At 41.1% G+C, this 18,337-nt stretch overlaps 1 protein-coding gene across 1 annotated transcript in view; it reads right to left on the bottom strand.

The window, feature by feature from the left end:
* SLC35B4 (solute carrier family 35 member B4) overlaps positions 1–4,236 on the bottom strand; it is a gene marked incomplete at its 5' end in the record, with an annotated part of 35,027 nt that extends 30,791 nt beyond the window's left edge. The window contains one exon of the mRNA XM_082661898.1: positions 4,160–4,236. Coding sequence (XP_082518024.1) covers positions 4,160–4,236 — 77 coding nt within the window. The remainder of the gene's footprint in view (positions 1–4,159) is intronic.
* Between the last annotated feature and the right edge of the window lie 14,101 nt (positions 4,237–18,337).

Raw genomic sequence — 18,337 nt, 5'->3', positions numbered from 1 at the left:
ATCTTAAAGTGATAGCTACGTCCCCATATTCATTGCAGCACTATTTGCAATACCTAGTGAAGATACAGAAACAACTGAAATGTCCATGGACAGAGAATGTATACAGAAAATGAGGTATAAACATACAATAAATATTATTCAGCCTTAAAAAAGAGGGAAATGACACCATTTGCAACAACATGGAAGGCATTCTAAATGAAGTCAGTGAGTCACAAAAGGACAGAAGGACTGCATGATTCCTCTTATATGAAGCATCTAAAATAGTCAAACTTACAGAAGCAGACAATAGAAAGGGGATTGCCAGGGTCGGGGGGAAGGGAAAATGGGGACTTGTTCAATGGGTATAAGTTTTCAGTTATACAAGGTGAATAAGTTCAAAAGATCTCTGAAAATCGTAGTGCATATGGTTAACAATTCAGTAGTGCACACTTAAGAATTTGTTAAGAGGGTACATTTCATGTTCAGTGTTCTTACCATAAAAAAAAAAGGGAGCACAAGGGAATTTTGGAGGTGATGGATATGTTTATTACCTTGATTATGATGATGGCTTCATAAGTGTATGCATACTCATCAATTTGTATACATTAAATGTGTCCAATCTTTGTTTATGAATATACTTCAACAAAGGTATAAAAAAGTTAAAGCTACTGAAAACATTCAAAAAATTAAAATAAAAGGCATCATAATAATTTTTAATTTTATCTTTATTTATGGAGGTAGTTATTATTATGCCCATTTCATTGCTAAGACACTGAGGACCAAATGGCACAGAATTAGGTAAGTCTCCCAGGGTCACCCGGCAAATAAATGGTGTTTGCAGACCTCCATATTATTATCATTGTTATTATTATTATTATTATTTTTTACAATTCAGTGGTTTTTAGTATTATATTTAAAGTTGTGCAGTTATTACCATCATTTAATTTTTAGGACACTTCCAAAAGAAATCCCATACCCATTAGGAATCACTCCCTATTTCCCCCTCCCCTTGACAATTCTAATCTACTTTGTCTCTATTTCCATAGGATTTTTATATCTCCCTAATGTACTCACATAATTCAATTTTTAAAAAAATCAACTTACAGAGCTTTTTCAGAACAGAATGCTGTATAGCTACCAATGGAACTATTTATCTTAACTTGAATAAGTCACTTTAAAACTTCAGGGTACAAACCTGGATCCTTTTCCCCTGAATTGCTTGTTTTCTTTTTTTTTTTTTAATAATAATTCTTTTTTAAAATAAATGTATTTATTTATTTTTGGCTGTGTTGGGTCTTCTTTTCTGTGCAAGGGCTTTCTCTAGTTGCGGCAAGCAGGGGCCACTCTTCATCGCAGTGCGCGGGCCTCTCACTATCGTAGCCTCTCTTGTTGCGGAGCACAGGCTCCAGACACGCAGGCTCAGTAGCTCTGTTTTCTTGAACTTTATTCCTTAGGTATTATAATCACTAACTGCAAACAGTTTCTCTTTGAATTCTCTTTGGCAAGAATACAAATTTTTACTTTCTTAAAAAAGAAGCAATTCTGAAGAGAAAGAATTAGGCAGATAGTTTATGGCTTCTGTATTTCTTATTCTAGATTTAGAAAACTCCCTTATTTGATTCAACATTAGGCACTTGATGAAAAAATAAAATGCGAAAAAGAAAATGTTTCAGATTGTTTTCCTGACATAAGACACCTCGCCTAGTTAGTGAGCTGATGTGTATCTTGTTTCCAAGGTAGAATGTAAACTCTCTCAGAAGGGAGATCAAGGCACTCATTCATTACTTCACATCTGCCCTGCACACTGCATGGGCGCTTTATATTTTATTATAGGTCCCAATTATAAGTATGAAATCAGAAAAGAAAAACCTAAATTTGTTCTCCAACTTGGGGGAAAATGGTTACAAATGCTCACTTCTCCCTACAAGTCAGTTTAGCATTTCAATTCATACTTAGTGTTCCAAGGAAGCTATATAAGAAGCACAGTTCCTGCTCTATAAAAATCTATTAGCGTTCCACTGTGATGTCCCAAGATAAAGTCACAAATTATGAGAAAGCCAAATCTACAAAGAACCTTAAAAGACCATCTGGTCCAACCAGCTCTTATTTTCTTGATCTGAAATATGATAAGTTGGAGTTGCCCAAGCAAATCAGGACAAAGCTGCTATTCAGTTTGGGGTACCACTCATTAAACTAACAAATGTACCCCTTACCACATTATGAAAACCCATTGCTGTATGCAAACATTCAGATGTACAAGAAAGATAAGGAATGATTTTTTGGGGTTTTTTTTTAACAAATTATTCGAAGCATTCTAAATAGAAGATCCAATAATGCAGAAAAACATCCTGTAGAGTTAGATTTACCCACAACTTTTCAGGAACAGCTCATAAAACTGGGTGTATGTATATTGAAACAAAAGTTGTTAGAAGGGGAACCTATTACGAGCTTCAGGCTTTGCACCTGCATCTCATTTAATCCTTCAGAATCCTGTGAGGCTGGCAGAGCTATCACCGCCCTTTCACAGCTAAGAGAACAGCCTCAGGGAGACCAAGTAATGTAGCTAAGGGCTCACAACTGGTTAAAAAATAAATTTAAAAAGGCCCTCAGTTACTAACATAACGTATTCTGATGTCATACAGCCTTTGGCAAGGTTTAATTCAATGGCATATTCGACACAAACATTACACTATTATTCTCTGATCTTCACTTCCATGGCTGGCCCGATTTTATCACATTTTTATATTTTTAAACCAATTTCCAAAGTGACCTTTCTTTGAAGTGTACCAGCTGACAGCTGGTACGGCTGTGAATGTACTGTAAATGACAGATACATTTTTTTTTTCATTTTCACTTCCCTCACTGCCTACTCCAGAGAATGACAAATGAAAGATTTTAATCAACACTTTTTGCACATTAAAATTTCAAGCTCTGTAATCGCAAAAATTAATGCCACAGAGTTTACCTTAAGCAAACTGGTTGCTTCAGAATGACTTAATCAATGTTATCATGAAAATAAAATACATTTCTAGCAGGCACCACGGGAGGAAATGGGTGACCAAAGCCTCAGGGCTGCTCAAGCTCAAAAATAACAGGAACGTTGAAAAAGGTATTGGACTAGGAGTTTAGATTCCTGGATTCCACTTCTGGTTCTGCCACTTACAAGTAGTAAGAGACGACCTAACTTCCTGGGACATGTTTCACTTTCAGTAAAACAGAGAATATAATTCTTGACCTATCTTGTACACAAGATTGTTCTGATGGTCAATGGAGATAACGTGCAGATTTAAAAACATGGTGCTAAACAGCACCATAGATATTATTTTATAGGTGGAAAAAGGAAGCCCAGAGAGGCTAAATAACTCGAAAACGTCACACAACCAGGGGATGACAGAGCCAAAGACGGGAACCCCTGAGATTTTCAGTCCTGAGCTTTATAGAGTCCACCTGTTGTCTTTAACGGCTTCTACTCAATGAACTTTGCACATTATTACTCAACATTATTTGCGTGCCACCTCAATAAAACTACCCTGGTGTCCCTTTGGGAAAGTGTCATAACCATTCTTGATTTATAAAGCTACACCTCAAAATGCAAGCTTCCTGATTTAATATCTTAATGCTGGAAAGGCTATTCCCGGTCAATTGGACCGACCTGCAGCATAAGAATTCGTTCTACTACATCCGCGAGAAGCATATTGGGCAAAGTACTCACAACCATCTCTAAGGCCAATAAAAGAACTTCTTTGCAGCCCACTTTAAAACAACTGAAACTTTCTTTGCAGCGTGTACCAAATCAGATTGCTTTTTAAGTCCAAGCTTTGCTCACTTCATATATATGGCATTAGCAGGATCGAGAAAAGAGCTGGAGGAACCTTGGGTTCTGCCACGAGCTCCCTGGGAAAAAAAACTCTCCAGGATTCAATCCCCCAGAGTGTGAAAAGAGGGTGACGACAGCAAACACCCCCAGTGTTCCCCTCGAGGGATGCTGAGAAACTATTGGGCGGGAGAGCGGACGGTGCGCAGGATGACTGAACAGCCGACTCAGCGGTGTCCCAAGCAGCCCAGTGCAGACACTGGGCGCAGGCGGTCCCACCCCGGGCCCCGCCCGGCTAGGGGGGGGACTGCGCGTGGGGGTGCCCCTCCCCCGGCTTCTTTAGTGCGACCGGCGGGGGTCACTCACCGGACCAGGAGCTCTAGGAAGATCACGTTACTGCAGCAGCCTGCGAAAACCAGGCCCACCGCGAAGGCCGGGCGCATGGCCGGGGCAGGGTAAGGAGAGCGAGCGCGCAGAGGAAGCGCCCGCCTAGACTGCTACCCCAGGAAACCCGGCTGCCGCCTCGCCGCGGCACTGAACATCACCACCGTCTCGGAGTGCTGCTCTCCCGGGGCCGTCGCTGTCTCCCTTTTCCCGGCGGCCGCCACCAACGCTGCCGGCGAGGAGCTGTAGTTAGCCGTTAGCCGGGGCCCCATTCATCCGAAGGGGTGTCCGAATCCGGGCCAGACTACACTTCCCAGAATGCTGCGCGCCCGTACGTCCGGCTGCGTCGTAACTCGCTTCTGCCCGGCAGCTCCACCGGAGAGGAGAGATAGGCGAGGTGCCCGTCATGCCTCGCGCGGTAGCAAGCCGCGGGGCTTGCTGGGAAGTGAAGTTCCAACGTTGTTAATGTTGTTTCTTAAGAGGCCGCCAAGGGCTCTGAAAGGGATTCGTCCAGCACTTTCACGGTAAACTCACAGCTGACGGCACTAGAGGTACACACCTGTGATTGCTTGATCGTTGGAAGTATTCTAGTATCTGAAAATTCTCCTGAATTGGGAGAAAGTAGAAATTCTCTGAACTTCCTTCTCTACCTTTTGAAAAGAACATTGGACTCGGGAAGTTCTGGGATTGAATCTTGGCTTAGCCACTAATCAGCTTGGCTATCTCAGGCAACTGCTTTCTCATCATAGGTAAAGATGGGAACAGTTAATGCCCATCTTACCTGGCTGTTGTGAGGATTAAAAGCTATGATCACCTGGGGATCTTGTTAAAATGCAGGTTCTGATTCACTAGACCTGCTGTGGGGCCTAAGGTTCTGCACTTCCAACAAGTTACCAGGTGTCAGTGATGCTACAGATCTGTCAAACACACTTTGAAGAGCACAAGCCTATAAACCAGCTGACTCTGGAGACCTTTCCATCCCACCCGTCTCACTGGCTCAGGGACTCTGGGCCAGCCAACCAGCCACCCAGGCTCCTCTTTCCCTGTAGCCTACAGTCAGGCTCAAACAAACTAACTTGTCCTTCTCCTTCACTTTAACACTGAATATCTTTAAAGAGTAATCTATATTCACGGTCTCTGCTTTTTACTCTCATCAAAGCCAGGTTATTGAAAGTAGCCTCATTTAGAGCCCTAATGACCTCTCAATTGTCCAAACCAAATATCACAGGCTCACCTTACTTGATCTTGCCACGGCTTTCGACAATGAAAGCTCAATCCTCTTGACATTCTCTTGTCCCTCTGCTCATAAGACACGAGCGGCCTGTTTCTCTTTCTACTTCTCTGACTTATCTTTTTCAGTTTTCTTTTTGGGCTTTTCCTCCTCTGCCCACTGAGTTCTCCTAACAGAGCTCCATCATTTGTCCCTCCTCTGTTTCCCTGAACACTTTCTATTGGTTATCTCATCTCCATAACTTCAACCATCACCATATGTAACTGAGATCTTACGTGTATGTACAGCCCCAATCTCCTGTGTGCCTTAAATCAAAGTTTCCAACTGCTTATTTGACATTTTCACCAATAAATCCTTGTAAACCCCTCAACAACAGCATATACACAGTTCATTATCTACCCTCCCAAATAGGGCCCTTATTTCTACTAAGGACATTATCCACTATCTGTTCTCTTTGGGCAAAAACCTAAAAGATATTCACAGTCTTCCTTGCCTTCCCATCACACATTTCTTTTATCTCTACATTCTGTCTCACAAGTATCTCTAGATTCCAGCCTCGCCTTTCAGTTTACATCGATGTCTACTTATCCTCCTAACACATCTTGGTACCTTCAGCCTCTTCCCTCTTCAACTCATCCTCCATGCTGTTGCCATACTGTTTCCAAAAACAAACTCAAACTCTTTATGTCACACTGCTTTTCCAAGATGTCAGTTCCAATTACCAGTACTGTGTAACAAAACACCCCAAAATGCGCTGATTCAAAATGTAGTATAGGGCTTCCCTGGTGGCGCAGTGGTTGAGAGTTCGCCTGTCGATGCAGGGGACGCAGGTTCGTGCCCGGGTCCGGGAAGATCCCACATGCTGCGGAGCGGCTAGGCCCGTGGGCCATGGCCGCTGAGCCTGCGCATCCGGAGCCTGTGCTCCGTAACGGGAGAGGCCACAACAGTGAGAGGTCCGCGCACCGCAAAAAAAAAAAAAAAAAAAAAAAATGTAGTATAGAACAAAAAGATGTTCTCTCTCACACACAGTTCTGTATGTTGACAACGTTCGACATATACCTAGTCCGTTCTCCGTTGGAGTTTCGGATGCTGTTGTGGTCAGATGCCAGCTAAGGCTGGAGGCTTCCGAAGGCGTGACTGGGCTGATGAATGGCTCTCTCCTCATGGCCTCTCTTAGGCTGTGTTTCCTCACAATATTGTGGACTCAGGTTAGCCAGACTTCTTACAAGATGACTAGCTCCCCCTAGAACAAACGTTCCAAGAGATCAAATCAAAAGCTGTAGTGGCCTCAGTGTGTGACACTGACACAGTGTCACTTGCACCAAATTCTGTTGGTTCCATTGGCCAACCCAGATTCATTGTGGGAGGGGACTAGCAAAGGCATCATCTGTGTGGGGGGGAAGGGGCATCTTTGAAGACTAGCTATACAATGTTTCTTGGCTCCTTGTGTGAAATTCACACTCTGTAGAAGGCATGCAAACATGTCACCATCAAGCCTCAGTTTACGTTTGTAATCTCCTCTCCTGCCATTCTTTCCAGTGCTACCTGGACTCCTGCCACATTAAATGCTCTGTTCTCTGAGTTTATAGTGACTTTCAAAATTCGCATCTGTGCACACGCTGTTCTGCTTGCTCTGAAAACCCTTTTCTTTTTGGCCATCTCCTACTCATCCTTTTATGGCAATGGGGACACAGGAGTGAGTAGATACTTCTACACTGTACAGGGGGAAGGTCCCTGCTCAGACATCACCTTTCTGTGTGTAGTTTTTCAAAGCACCATTCACAGTTCCCTCCTCTATATCTCTAGCACCCCATCCATACATAAACCAGTCCACGAATCATGTTGTATTGTGGTTATACATGTTCATGTTGGTCTCCCCCTTTAGACCATGCCCCTTTGTGGACAGAAACCAAGAATAACTAACTCATCTCTAGATTCTTAGCATCATATACAGTGGCTGGTATATAATATGTACATACACTTTTTGTTGAATGAATGAATGAGTGAGCTTGACTTCATTACTTGAGTCAAATAATTCACACCTCATAAATTCAATAAATATATAATATTTTTCATCTTGACTCATTTCTAAAATGTACACATCAAAAATGTACTGCTCAATAATTTGCATAAACAATGATATATAACCAATACCCTGGCCAGGAAACAGAACATTACCAGCACCCCAAAAGATCCCTGTAGCCCCTTCAAATCACTAATCCCCTCCAGGAATAACCCCATTTTTTACTTTCTAGCAACAGAGATTAGTTTTGCCTGGTTTTAGACTTGACATAAATGGAATCATACAAAATATTTTCTTTTGTTTCTGCTTCTTTCATTCAACGATATGTTTGTCGGTTCATATGTGTTGTTGCACGTACTTGTAGTTCATTTATTCTCATTGCTGGATAACATTCCCTTGTATGAACGTACCACAATTTATCTCTTCTCCTGGTGATGGACATTTGGGGCATTATGAAGAGTGCAACTATGAAATTTCTTGTACATAACTTTTGGTGAACATAAACACACATTTCTGTTGGATATCAGTGGATTAATCAAGGTCCTTAGTCAAGAAACAGAAATCATACAGTAACGAACAAGGAAAGTTTAATATAAAGAATTATTAACAGTAACAGAGGATTACTTAACATAATGGGTTAAGAAACTCCCAAGATAATAGGAATAGTAACTACAACGTAGGAATGAAGCAGACCACTCAAGGAAGGAACAAATTTGGAAGAGGGCCTTCTCTCTTGCAAATTGAGACTCAGGCTTTACCAAAGAGGGCATGGCTATAGCCCACTAGCTAGTAGAGAAGTTCCGTAAGGTGCTGATAAAACCAGCCTTGAACCACCCTCTGGGGTCCGGCTGGGGCACTGGCCAAGTCATCGGGTGTTGTACTTTCCAGGAAGCTGGCTGGGGCTCTGGAGAACGTCCTGGTAACCTCCTGGAAGGATACCACTGAACTCACTGAGGCGATGTCCTATATGCTGCAGGAACAAGAAGAAAGGAAAAAGCACCAGAACCAGGAAGACAAGGCCCCTCCTCCCGCTGTGTTCCTGCAGTGCTGTCATGACGAAGGTCCACACTGTGCCACCTGGCAGAGGGGAAATGTCCAGAGGATCCAGCTCCAGCATCACAAGCAGGGCCGTGAGGGGTGGATTTGGAGCTGGGAGGCTGTAAATCGACAACTGAGACTCCCATGGGGTGGGGGTGGGGGGTGTTAGGGTCATTTCAACTTCCATATTTTAATTGTTTCATCGTAAAACCAAAGTTACAAAGTGCAGGCAAGGCTTCATCTCCCAGGTTTTTTTCTGCCTTCCCCTCTGAGTTCAAACTTCTAGCATCTTTGAATGAATAGCAACATCTTAGACAGCAGCTGGGCTCAACGTGTTTAAACCTTCGTACAATCCGCTTCCCTTGCGTGGAAGGACCTATTGCTTTGGGAATGTTCATCATCTTTGCTCCTGTGTTGTCAGCAGGAAAAAGCTGTCAAGGTTGTCTTAAAAGCCATTTTTGCTTCTAGCTCCAGCCACTCAGACATATTTTGAATCATTTATTAAATCCACTTAACCAAGGTGTTGACAAAAAATTAAGTAAGATGACTGCTGTGGGATACTGCTTGACAAGTGTCCTCAAGTTGACAATCCTACAGAGATCTGTCACTTGATTTTAAAAAAAAACATTCTCATATATATTATGTGAGGATGATTTTCTCCTCTATCACATAAATCTTGAGATGCTTGGAGCTGTGCATGGGGAAGGCACACTATAAATATACGTGAGGTATTATTTATAAAGTCAAATTTTTTTGTTACTTGTTTCATAGGTCAGATTCAAGCAATGCCCCAGTGTGTTGATAGATTTATGTGATCTAGCTTCTTCAAGGATGTTATTCAAAGACAGATGACCTTTTTCAGAGTACTGTAGTTAAGGCACATGGAGCTTTGGCCAGGAAGGAAACTTTCTTGACCAGAATGTTAGTGGTATGAGGTCAAGGACTTTGTCTTGTTAGCCACGGTACCCTCTATATCTCTATGGCGTTTGGCTCATAGCAGATGCTCACTGAGTTTGGATGGAAGGTAGAAAGGAAGAAAGAAAGGAATGGAGGGACAGAGGGATGGAGGGACGGAGGGATGGAGGGACAGAGTGAGGGAGAGAGAGAGGGAGGGAGCGAGGGAGAATGAAGGACCTTTAGGAAAACCAGCTCCTATGTAAGAAACTCATATGTAAAACAGGTGAGGGGTTGAAAATGGTACCTGCTATGGTAGAAACTACTAAGCAGGTTAAATACCTGAAGAAATAATCCTGAGTGCTCAGGGCTATGGGCGAGCTCCTGGTGGCAAGAACTATGTCTACTTGAACCGTGTGCCTCCCAGTTTTCCCCTTCATCGTTGCTGAATTGATGTTTGTTAAATTGTATTATTGAATTGAGGTGGCAAATCTCACTATGAGGAAAAGATGCTGCTAAACCACTTTTAGGAAAAAAATGATGTCAGAGAATCAAGTATTTACATCAGGTATGACGTGTCTCTAAGTTACTTACTATGCTTCCACCTTCCCCAACCCTAGGATAACTGATAATATTTTAAGAGAATAAAACGAACCCATGGGGTCATTTCATTTTGATTTTCCTACCCTGGTTCCATCACCTTTTCCCCATCGCAGGCATTAAGCTATGTTACTAACCCCCCTGCTGAAACACGCTTTGATCTGCTATTCCCCAGGGGTGAACGCAGCACATCACAGTGACTGTTTCAGTTTCTAAATGCTTCTGCACAGAGCCCATCTACCCCTCCATCAATTATGTGAGGTAGATGGGGATAATTATTCCTATGAGAAAATCTGAGGGTCAAAATGTTTAAATATATTTGCTAAGGCTCACAAATTTGAATGCATGTGGGACTAGGCAGGTGAGGTCAACATGAAACTGATTTTCAAAGTAAATGGTGAAACTGTGCGGAACGTATTGAGTTTTTTTGGGAATCGGAAGGTGTAATCCATGTCTGAGTACATTCAAATTCAAATTTTTTTAATTTTAGTTTTAATTTTGGTAACATGTATATTACAAACAGTTTACCATCTTAACTGTTTTTAAGTGCACAGTTCCCTGGTATTAAATACATTGACATTGTTGTGCAACTATCACCACCATCATCCCCAGAACTTTTTGCATCTTGCAAAACTGAAACTCTGTAGCCATTAAACAATCATTCAGCCTTACTTCCTCCCCCCCCAGCCCCTGGCAACCACCATTCTAGTCTCTGCTTCTATGAATTTGACTACTCTAGGTACTTCATGGAAATAGAATCACACAGTATTTATCTTTTTATGACAGGTGTATTTCACTTAGCATAATGTCCTCAAGGTTCATCCATGTTGTAGCAGGTGTCAAAATTTCCTTCTCTTTTAAGGGTGAATAATATTCCACTGTCTGTTTACACCACAATTTGTTTATCCATTCATTAATTGATGGACACTTGAGTTGCTTCCACCTTTTGGCTATTGTCAGTAATGCTGCTATGAACACGGGTGTACAAATTTTTCTTTGAGACCCTGCTTTCAGCTCTTTTGGGAGTATACTCAGAAGTGGAATTGCTGGGTCGGATGGTAATTCTAGCCTTAATTTTTTAAGAAACCATCATACTATTTTCCACAGCAGCCACACCATTTTCTATTTCTACCAACAGCACACAAAGATTCCCTGTATTCTGTCTCCTCGCCAACACTTATTTTCTGGTTTCTTTTCTTTTTTTTTTCTTTAAAAATAGTAGCCATCCTAGTGGGTGTGAGGTGGTATCTCATGGTGGTTTTGATTTGCAAGTCTCTAATGATTAGTGACACTGAGCATCTTTTTGTGTGCTCACGAGCCATTTGTATATCTGCTTTGGAGAAAGTGCATTCAAGACCTTCGAATTCTCATTTTTAAAGCATGGAATTTTTTTTTTTTTTTTTTTTTTTTTTTTTTTTTTTTTTTGCGGTACGCGGGTCTCTCACTGTTGTGGCCTCTCCCTGTTGCGGAGCGCAGGCTCAGCGACCATGGCTCACGGGCCCAGCCGCTCCGCGGCATGCGGGATCCTCCCGGACCAGGGCACGAACCCGCGTCCCCTGCATCGGCAGGCGGACTCCCAACCACTGCGCCACCAGGGAAGCCCAAAAGCATGGAATTTTGAGCCAGGTTCTTTCTGCGGGCTGATGGCTTCTGACCCCGGATCACGCCCTAAGCAACAGAGCCAGGACAAGAAGGAGGCAGTCCTTGCCCAGCACACATCTGGCACCTGCCCAATCTGCTCACCCAAACAGGTTCCCTTTGCCATTGATGACACTTCTTTTTTTCTTCATTTAAAAAAAAATTTTTGTAGATTTATTTTTGAATTTGTAACACATGCACATAGTACAAAATTCAAAAGGCACAAAGGATACCAGTGTAAAACAATTTCCTTCCCTTTCCTGAACCTCTGTCACCCAGCACCCCTACTTTGAGGCTACCATTGTCACTAATGTTTTGTGCATTCTTCCATTTACGACAAAATATGTAGGATTTTCTCACTCAGACACTATTTTTTTTCTTTAATAATACATCTTGGAGAACGTTCCATTGTAGTGTTGTGTTGTTCTTTTTAATGACTGCATAATATTCTATTTATGGATGTGCTGTCTTTTATTTCACCAGTTCCCTGTTGTTGGATCTTTAGGCTGTTTCCAATATTTTGCTCTAACAAACAGCACTTCACTGAATATCAATGGCATGTATTTTTGAGTAAACTGAAGAAGTGGACAATTGGTCATGACTTAGCTATGAAACATAGTCCAGTTAACTGACTGACTCATGTCATGTTTCAGATTCATGTTTTAGATTGGTAGGATTAATAGGACCAAGCTTTTTCAATGCAGCATTATTTACAATAGTCAAGATATGGAAATAACCTAAATTCCCATCAATGGATGAAAGAAGATGTTTTATATATATATATATATATATATACACACACACACACACACACACACACACACAGTGGAACTACTCAGCCGTAAAAGAGAATGAGTTCTTGCCATTTTCAACAACATAGATGGACCTTGAGGGTATTATGCTAAGTGAAATAAGTCAGAGAAAGGCAAATACTACATGATTTCACTTACATGTGGAATCTAAAAAAACAAAGTGAAGAAACATATAAAACCAAACCAAACCCAGACTCATAGGTACAGAGAACAGATTGGTGGTTTCTAGAGGGGAGGGAAGTTGGGAGGGTGGTGCAAAATGGGTGAAGGGGATCAAAAATACAAGCTTCCAGCTATAAAATAAATGTCATGGGGATGTACAGTACAGCATGGGGAATATAGTCAGGAATATTGTAGTAACTTTGTATGATGACATGTGGCAACTAGACTTATTATGGTGATCATTTCTCAATGTATACAAATGAATCACTATGTCGCACAACTGAAACTAATATAACGTTTTATGTCAATTGTACCTCAATAAAAACAAAACAAAACACCAGGATCCAACCCTCAATTTGCATATTCACCTCACCCACCTTACTATATTTAAAACAGTTATTTCATTCATTGTGGATTTTTCTGCATTGATTTTGATTTTTTGAAATATTGCATTAAAATATTATTTTTTGCCACAAGAAAAAAATTGAAAAAAAAAATAGTGCCAAGCTTTCACAGGACTCCCATACCAAAGGATACTTCTTCCTAAACCCGTTCCCATAACCAGATAGTGAAGAAAACAAAAACAAAGTAGATATTTTATCTAATACTTATGTACAAGACAAAATATTATATAGTATGCTTCATACCTTGTCTTTAAAACTATGGCCTAACAATAATTCCTCATAGGTATAATATCACTAGGAAATAAATGTTAGTGCCACAAGGGCAAGATTCCAGCTAAGCAAATTTCCAGATAATGCATCAAGTTTAGAACTGAAAATCGTACTGAAATAATTTTTAATGGGAATCTTCATGTTATTCCCTGCTTTATCACACTTAATACAGGGAACATTGACTGTCCTTATCTTGTGCACTGAACATTGTGGTTTTGAGCATCCGTTATTGCAGTGTGGTGATTCTTACTGAGTCCCTGGATGAACCACGGCCTCTGAGCGCCCTGATACTAAATGGCCTCCGATTTTCTCCAGGAAACGAACTCTGCCCGTTGAAGGCTGATCGATGCTCCTCTGGCGCCCTCTAGTGTCCTATGCTCACCCTGGTCTATCACTTAACACTATTGAAATTGTTTCCTTGCCTATCTTCCCGCGCCACACCGCAAGCTCTGTGAGGGAAGTATGAGGTTCTTGCCACTTTTGTGCACCCAGCTCTCAACAATACTGCCTCGCCAACAATAGTCACCCATAAATATTTGTTGAGTGAATGAATTATTGAATAAATGAATGAAGGAGTGAGTGAATAGATTCCTGTATTCCTTTTTTGAGTTCTCCTCCCTGCTTTTTATGGTTTTAATTTGATCTTCTTTTGCACTGTTGCTCTGTATACATTAAGCTACATTAAGTATGTTGGCCTTTGGCCACTGTCCCTTCCAACTCTCTCTAACCTAAGAAACCCGACTGACTGACCACGTGATTGGGTTTAAAAACAAGTTAGGAATAGAGTTCTGCATGATTCAAGTTTATAGCTTTAGCGCATAATCTTTCTAACAGGTGTTTTGGGAATTCAAAGACATATTTTGTTTTCCTTCTGGTTCTTGGGTTCCGAATAGAGTTGTCAGTCAGCTGATTGCTGGGTTAGAAAGCTATTGCTGTTTTGTAAGTCTACAAAAATTCAGTAGGCGGTGGGTTATGTGGTCAACACAATGCTAGGAATTATGGGATTATACATCACAAGCCTTGCCCATGGTAAGAGCTTCATACGGATCTGTTGATGGATAAAGGAAAAGTGCAGAGAATGGGTCTGCTGCCCTCAATAACAATAGCTAACATATGGAGCACTTACTGAATGCCGGGCACTTTTCCCAAATTATCTCATTTAATCTTCATAAAAATCCAATGAGATAGGCGTAGGCACTATTATGATCTCCACTTTCTAGGGGAAGCAACTGAGGCTTAGAGAGATTTCCAAAGTGATATAAAGTTGTGCATTTGGTTAACACCCAGATCTGTCTGATACTAGAGACCAGAGTCATAACTTCTCTGCTCCAGTGACCCACGAGGTTTTTAGTTTCATCAGAGAGACAAGATAAACACACATGAAACCACCAAGGCGTCTCAGAACACTCCAGATATAACCCAGCCCCTGGTACCTCTCCTCTGCTCATCTACCACTCTTCCCGGTGCATCCGCTCTCCAGCCACTCTGGGCTCCTTGCTTTTTTTGCAGGATGCTGAGCACATGCCTGCCCCAGGGCCTTTGCACGTGCTATTCCTTCTGCCTGGAACACTTCCCCCAGGTACATCCATGGCTTTCTTCCTCATTTCATTCAGTTTTGTGCTTCAATGGTACTTCCTCAGACATTCTGACATTCTATCTGGCCCTGCCCTACTCTATTTTCTTTATTTTACCATTACCTAACATGATGGTAATTACCTCTTTATAGATTTATTTATTTTTTTTTCTGTGTCTTCCACTAGATAGCAGACTCCAGGAAGCCAGGGACTTTGTGTACACCTCCACCAATGAGAACAGGGCCTGGTACATAGTAGCACTTAATATACATGTCAAATGAATGAAGATCATTAAGATAATTATCCTTTAAGATAATTGGCAAGTATTAAACAGCAGTTCTGTGCCAGGTATTTTGCCAGATGTTTTATGTCATAGCATCTCACATATTACTTTGCCACACCCCTATTAGAGAGGTATATTATTTTCTTCTCACTTTATTTTTTTTTGACGTCTTCATCGGAGTATAACTGCTTTACAATGTTGTGTTAGTTTCTGCTGTATAACAAAGTGAATCAGCTATATGTATATATATATCACCATATCCCCTCCCTCTTGTGTTACCCTCCCACCCTCCGTATCCCAACCCTCTAGGTGGTCACCAAGCACTGAGCTGACCTTCCTGTGCTATGCAGCTGCTTCCCACTAGCTATTTTACATTTGGTAGTGGATATATGTCCATGTCACTCTCTTACTTTGTCCCAGCTTACCCTTCCCCCTCCCCGTGTCCTCAAGTCCATTCTCTATGTCTGCGTCTTTATTCCTGTCCTGCCCCTAGGTTCATCAGAAACATTTTTTTAATATTCCATATATATGTGTTAGCATATGATATTTGCTTTTCTCTTTCTAAGTTACTTCACTCTGTATGACAGACTCCATTCACCTCACTACAAAGAGTTCAATTTCATTTCCTTTTAAGGCTGAGTAATATTCCATTGTATATATGTGCCCCACCTTCTTTATCCATTCATCTGTCAATGGACACTTAGATTGCTTCCATATCCTGGCTATTGTAAATAGAGCTGCAATGAACATTGTGGTACATGACTCTTTTTGAATTATGGTTTTCTCAGGGTATATGCCCAGTAGTGGGATTGCTGGGTCGTATGGTAGTTCTATTTTTAGTTTTTTAAGGAACCTCCGTGCTGTTCTCCATAGTGGCTGTATCAATTTACATGCCCACCAACAGTGCAAGAGGGTTCCCTTTTCTCCACACCCTCTCCAACATTTCCTGTTTGTAGATGTTTTGATGATGGCCATTCTGACTGGTGTGAGATGTTACCTCATTGTAGTTTTGATTTGCATTTCTCTAATGATTAGTGATGTTGAGCATCCTTTTATGTGTGTGTTGGCAATATGTATATCTTCTTTGGGGAAATGTCTATTTAGGCCTTCTGCCCATTTTTGGATTGGGCTGTATGTTTTTTTGATATTGAGCTGCATGAGCGGCTTGTATATTTTGGAAATTAATCCTTTGTCAGTTGCTTCGTTTGCAAAAATTTTCTCCCATTCTGAGAGTTGTCTTTTTGTCTTGTTTATGGTTTCGTTTGCTGTGCAAAAGCTTTTAAATTTCATTAGGTCCCATTTGTTTATTTTTGTTTTTATTTCCATTTCTCTAGGAGGTGGGTCAAAAAGTATCCTGCTGTGGACTTCTCTGGTGGCGCAGTGGTTGAGAGTCCGCCTGCCGATGCAGGGGACACGGGTTCGTGCCCCGGTCTGGGAAGATCCCGCGTGCCGCGGAGTGGCTGGGCCCGTGAGCCACTGCCGCTGAGCCTGCGCGTCCGGAGCCTGTGCTCCGCAATGGGAGAGGCCGCAACAGTGAGAGACCCGCGTACTGCAAAAAAAAAAAAAAAAAAAGTATCCTGCTGTGATTTATGTCATAGAATGTTGTGCCTATATTTTCTTCTAAGAGTTTTATAGTGTCCAGCCTTACATTTAGGTCTTTATTCCATTTTGAGTTTATTTTTGTGTATGGTGTTAGGGAGTGTTCTAATTTCATTCTTTTACATGTAGCTGTCCAGTTTTCCCAGCACCACTTATTGAAGAGACTGTCTTTTCTTTATTGTATATTCTTGCCTTCGTTATCAAAGATAAGGTGACCGTACGTGTGTGGGTTTATCTCTGGGCTTTCTATCCTGTTCCATTGATCTATATTTCTGTTTTTGTGCCAGTACCATACTCTCTTGATTACTGTAGCTCTGTAGTGTAGTTTGAAGTCAGGGAGCCTGATTCCTCCAGCTCCGTTTTTCTTTCTCAAGATTGCTTTGGTTATTTGGGGTCTTTTGTGTTTCCATACAAATTGTGAAATTTTTTGTTCTAGTTCTGTGAAAAATGCCATTGGTTGTTTGACAGGGATTGCATTGAATCTGTAGATTGCATTGGGTAGTAGAGTCATTTTCACAGTGTTGATTCTTCCAATCCAAGAACATGGTATATCTCTCCATCTGTTTGTATCATCTTTAATTTCTTTCATCAGTGTCTTACAGTTTTCTGCATACAGGTCTTTTGTCTCCCTAGGTAGGTTTATTCCTAGGTATTTTATTCTTTTTGTTGCAATGGTAAATGGGAGTATTTCCATAATTTCTCCTTCAGATTTTTCACCATTAGAGTATAGGAATGAAAGAGATTTCTGTGTATTAATTCTGTATCCTGCTACTTTACCAAATTCATTGATTAGCTCTGGTAGTTTTCTGGTAGCATCTTTAGGATTCTCTATGTATAGTATCATGTCATCTGCAAACAGTGACAGTTTTACTTCTTCTTTTCCAACTTAGATTGCTTTTATTTCTTTTTCTTTTCTGATTGCTGCAGCTAAAATTTCCAAAACTATGTTGAATAATAGTGGTGAGAGTGGGCGGCCCTGTCTTGTTCCTGATCTTAGAGAAAATGGATTCTGTTTTTCACCATTGAGAATGATGTTTGCTGTGGGTTTGTCATATATGGCCTTTATTATTTTGAGGTAGGTTCCCTCCATGCCTACTTTCTGGAGAGTTTTTATCATAAATGGGTGTTGAAATTTGTTGAAAGCTTTTCTGCATCTATTGAATTATTCATATGGTTTTTATCTTTCAATTTGCTAGTATGGTGTATCACATTGATTGATTTGTGTATATTGAAGAATCCTTGCATTCCTGGGATAAGCCCCACTTGATCATGGTGTATGATCCTTTTAATGTGCTGTTGGATTCTGTTTGCTAGTATTTTCCTGAGGATTTTTGCATCTATGTTCATCAGTGATATTGGCCTGTAGTTTTCTTTCTTTGTAACATCTTTGTCTGGTTTTGGTATCAGGGTGATGGTGGCCTCGTTGAATGAGTTTGGGAGTGTTCCTCCCTCTGCTATATTTTGGAAGAGTTTGAGAAGGATAGGTGTTAGCTCTTCTCTAAATGTTTGAAAGAATTCGCCTGTGAAGCCTTCTGGTCCTGGGCTTTTGTTTGTTGGAAGATTTTTAATCACAGTTTCAATTTCAGTGCTTGTGATTGGTCTGTTTATATTTTCTATTTCTTCCTGGTTCAG

The sequence above is a fragment of the Grampus griseus genome (assembly GCF_964374135.1).
Source record: "Grampus griseus genome assembly, chromosome: 9".
In the NCBI taxonomy this organism is placed as follows: domain Eukaryota; kingdom Metazoa; phylum Chordata; class Mammalia; order Artiodactyla; family Delphinidae; genus Grampus; species Grampus griseus.
Note: the sequence above shows the minus strand (reverse complement) of the source record. Positions and strands in the feature narration are given on the sequence as shown.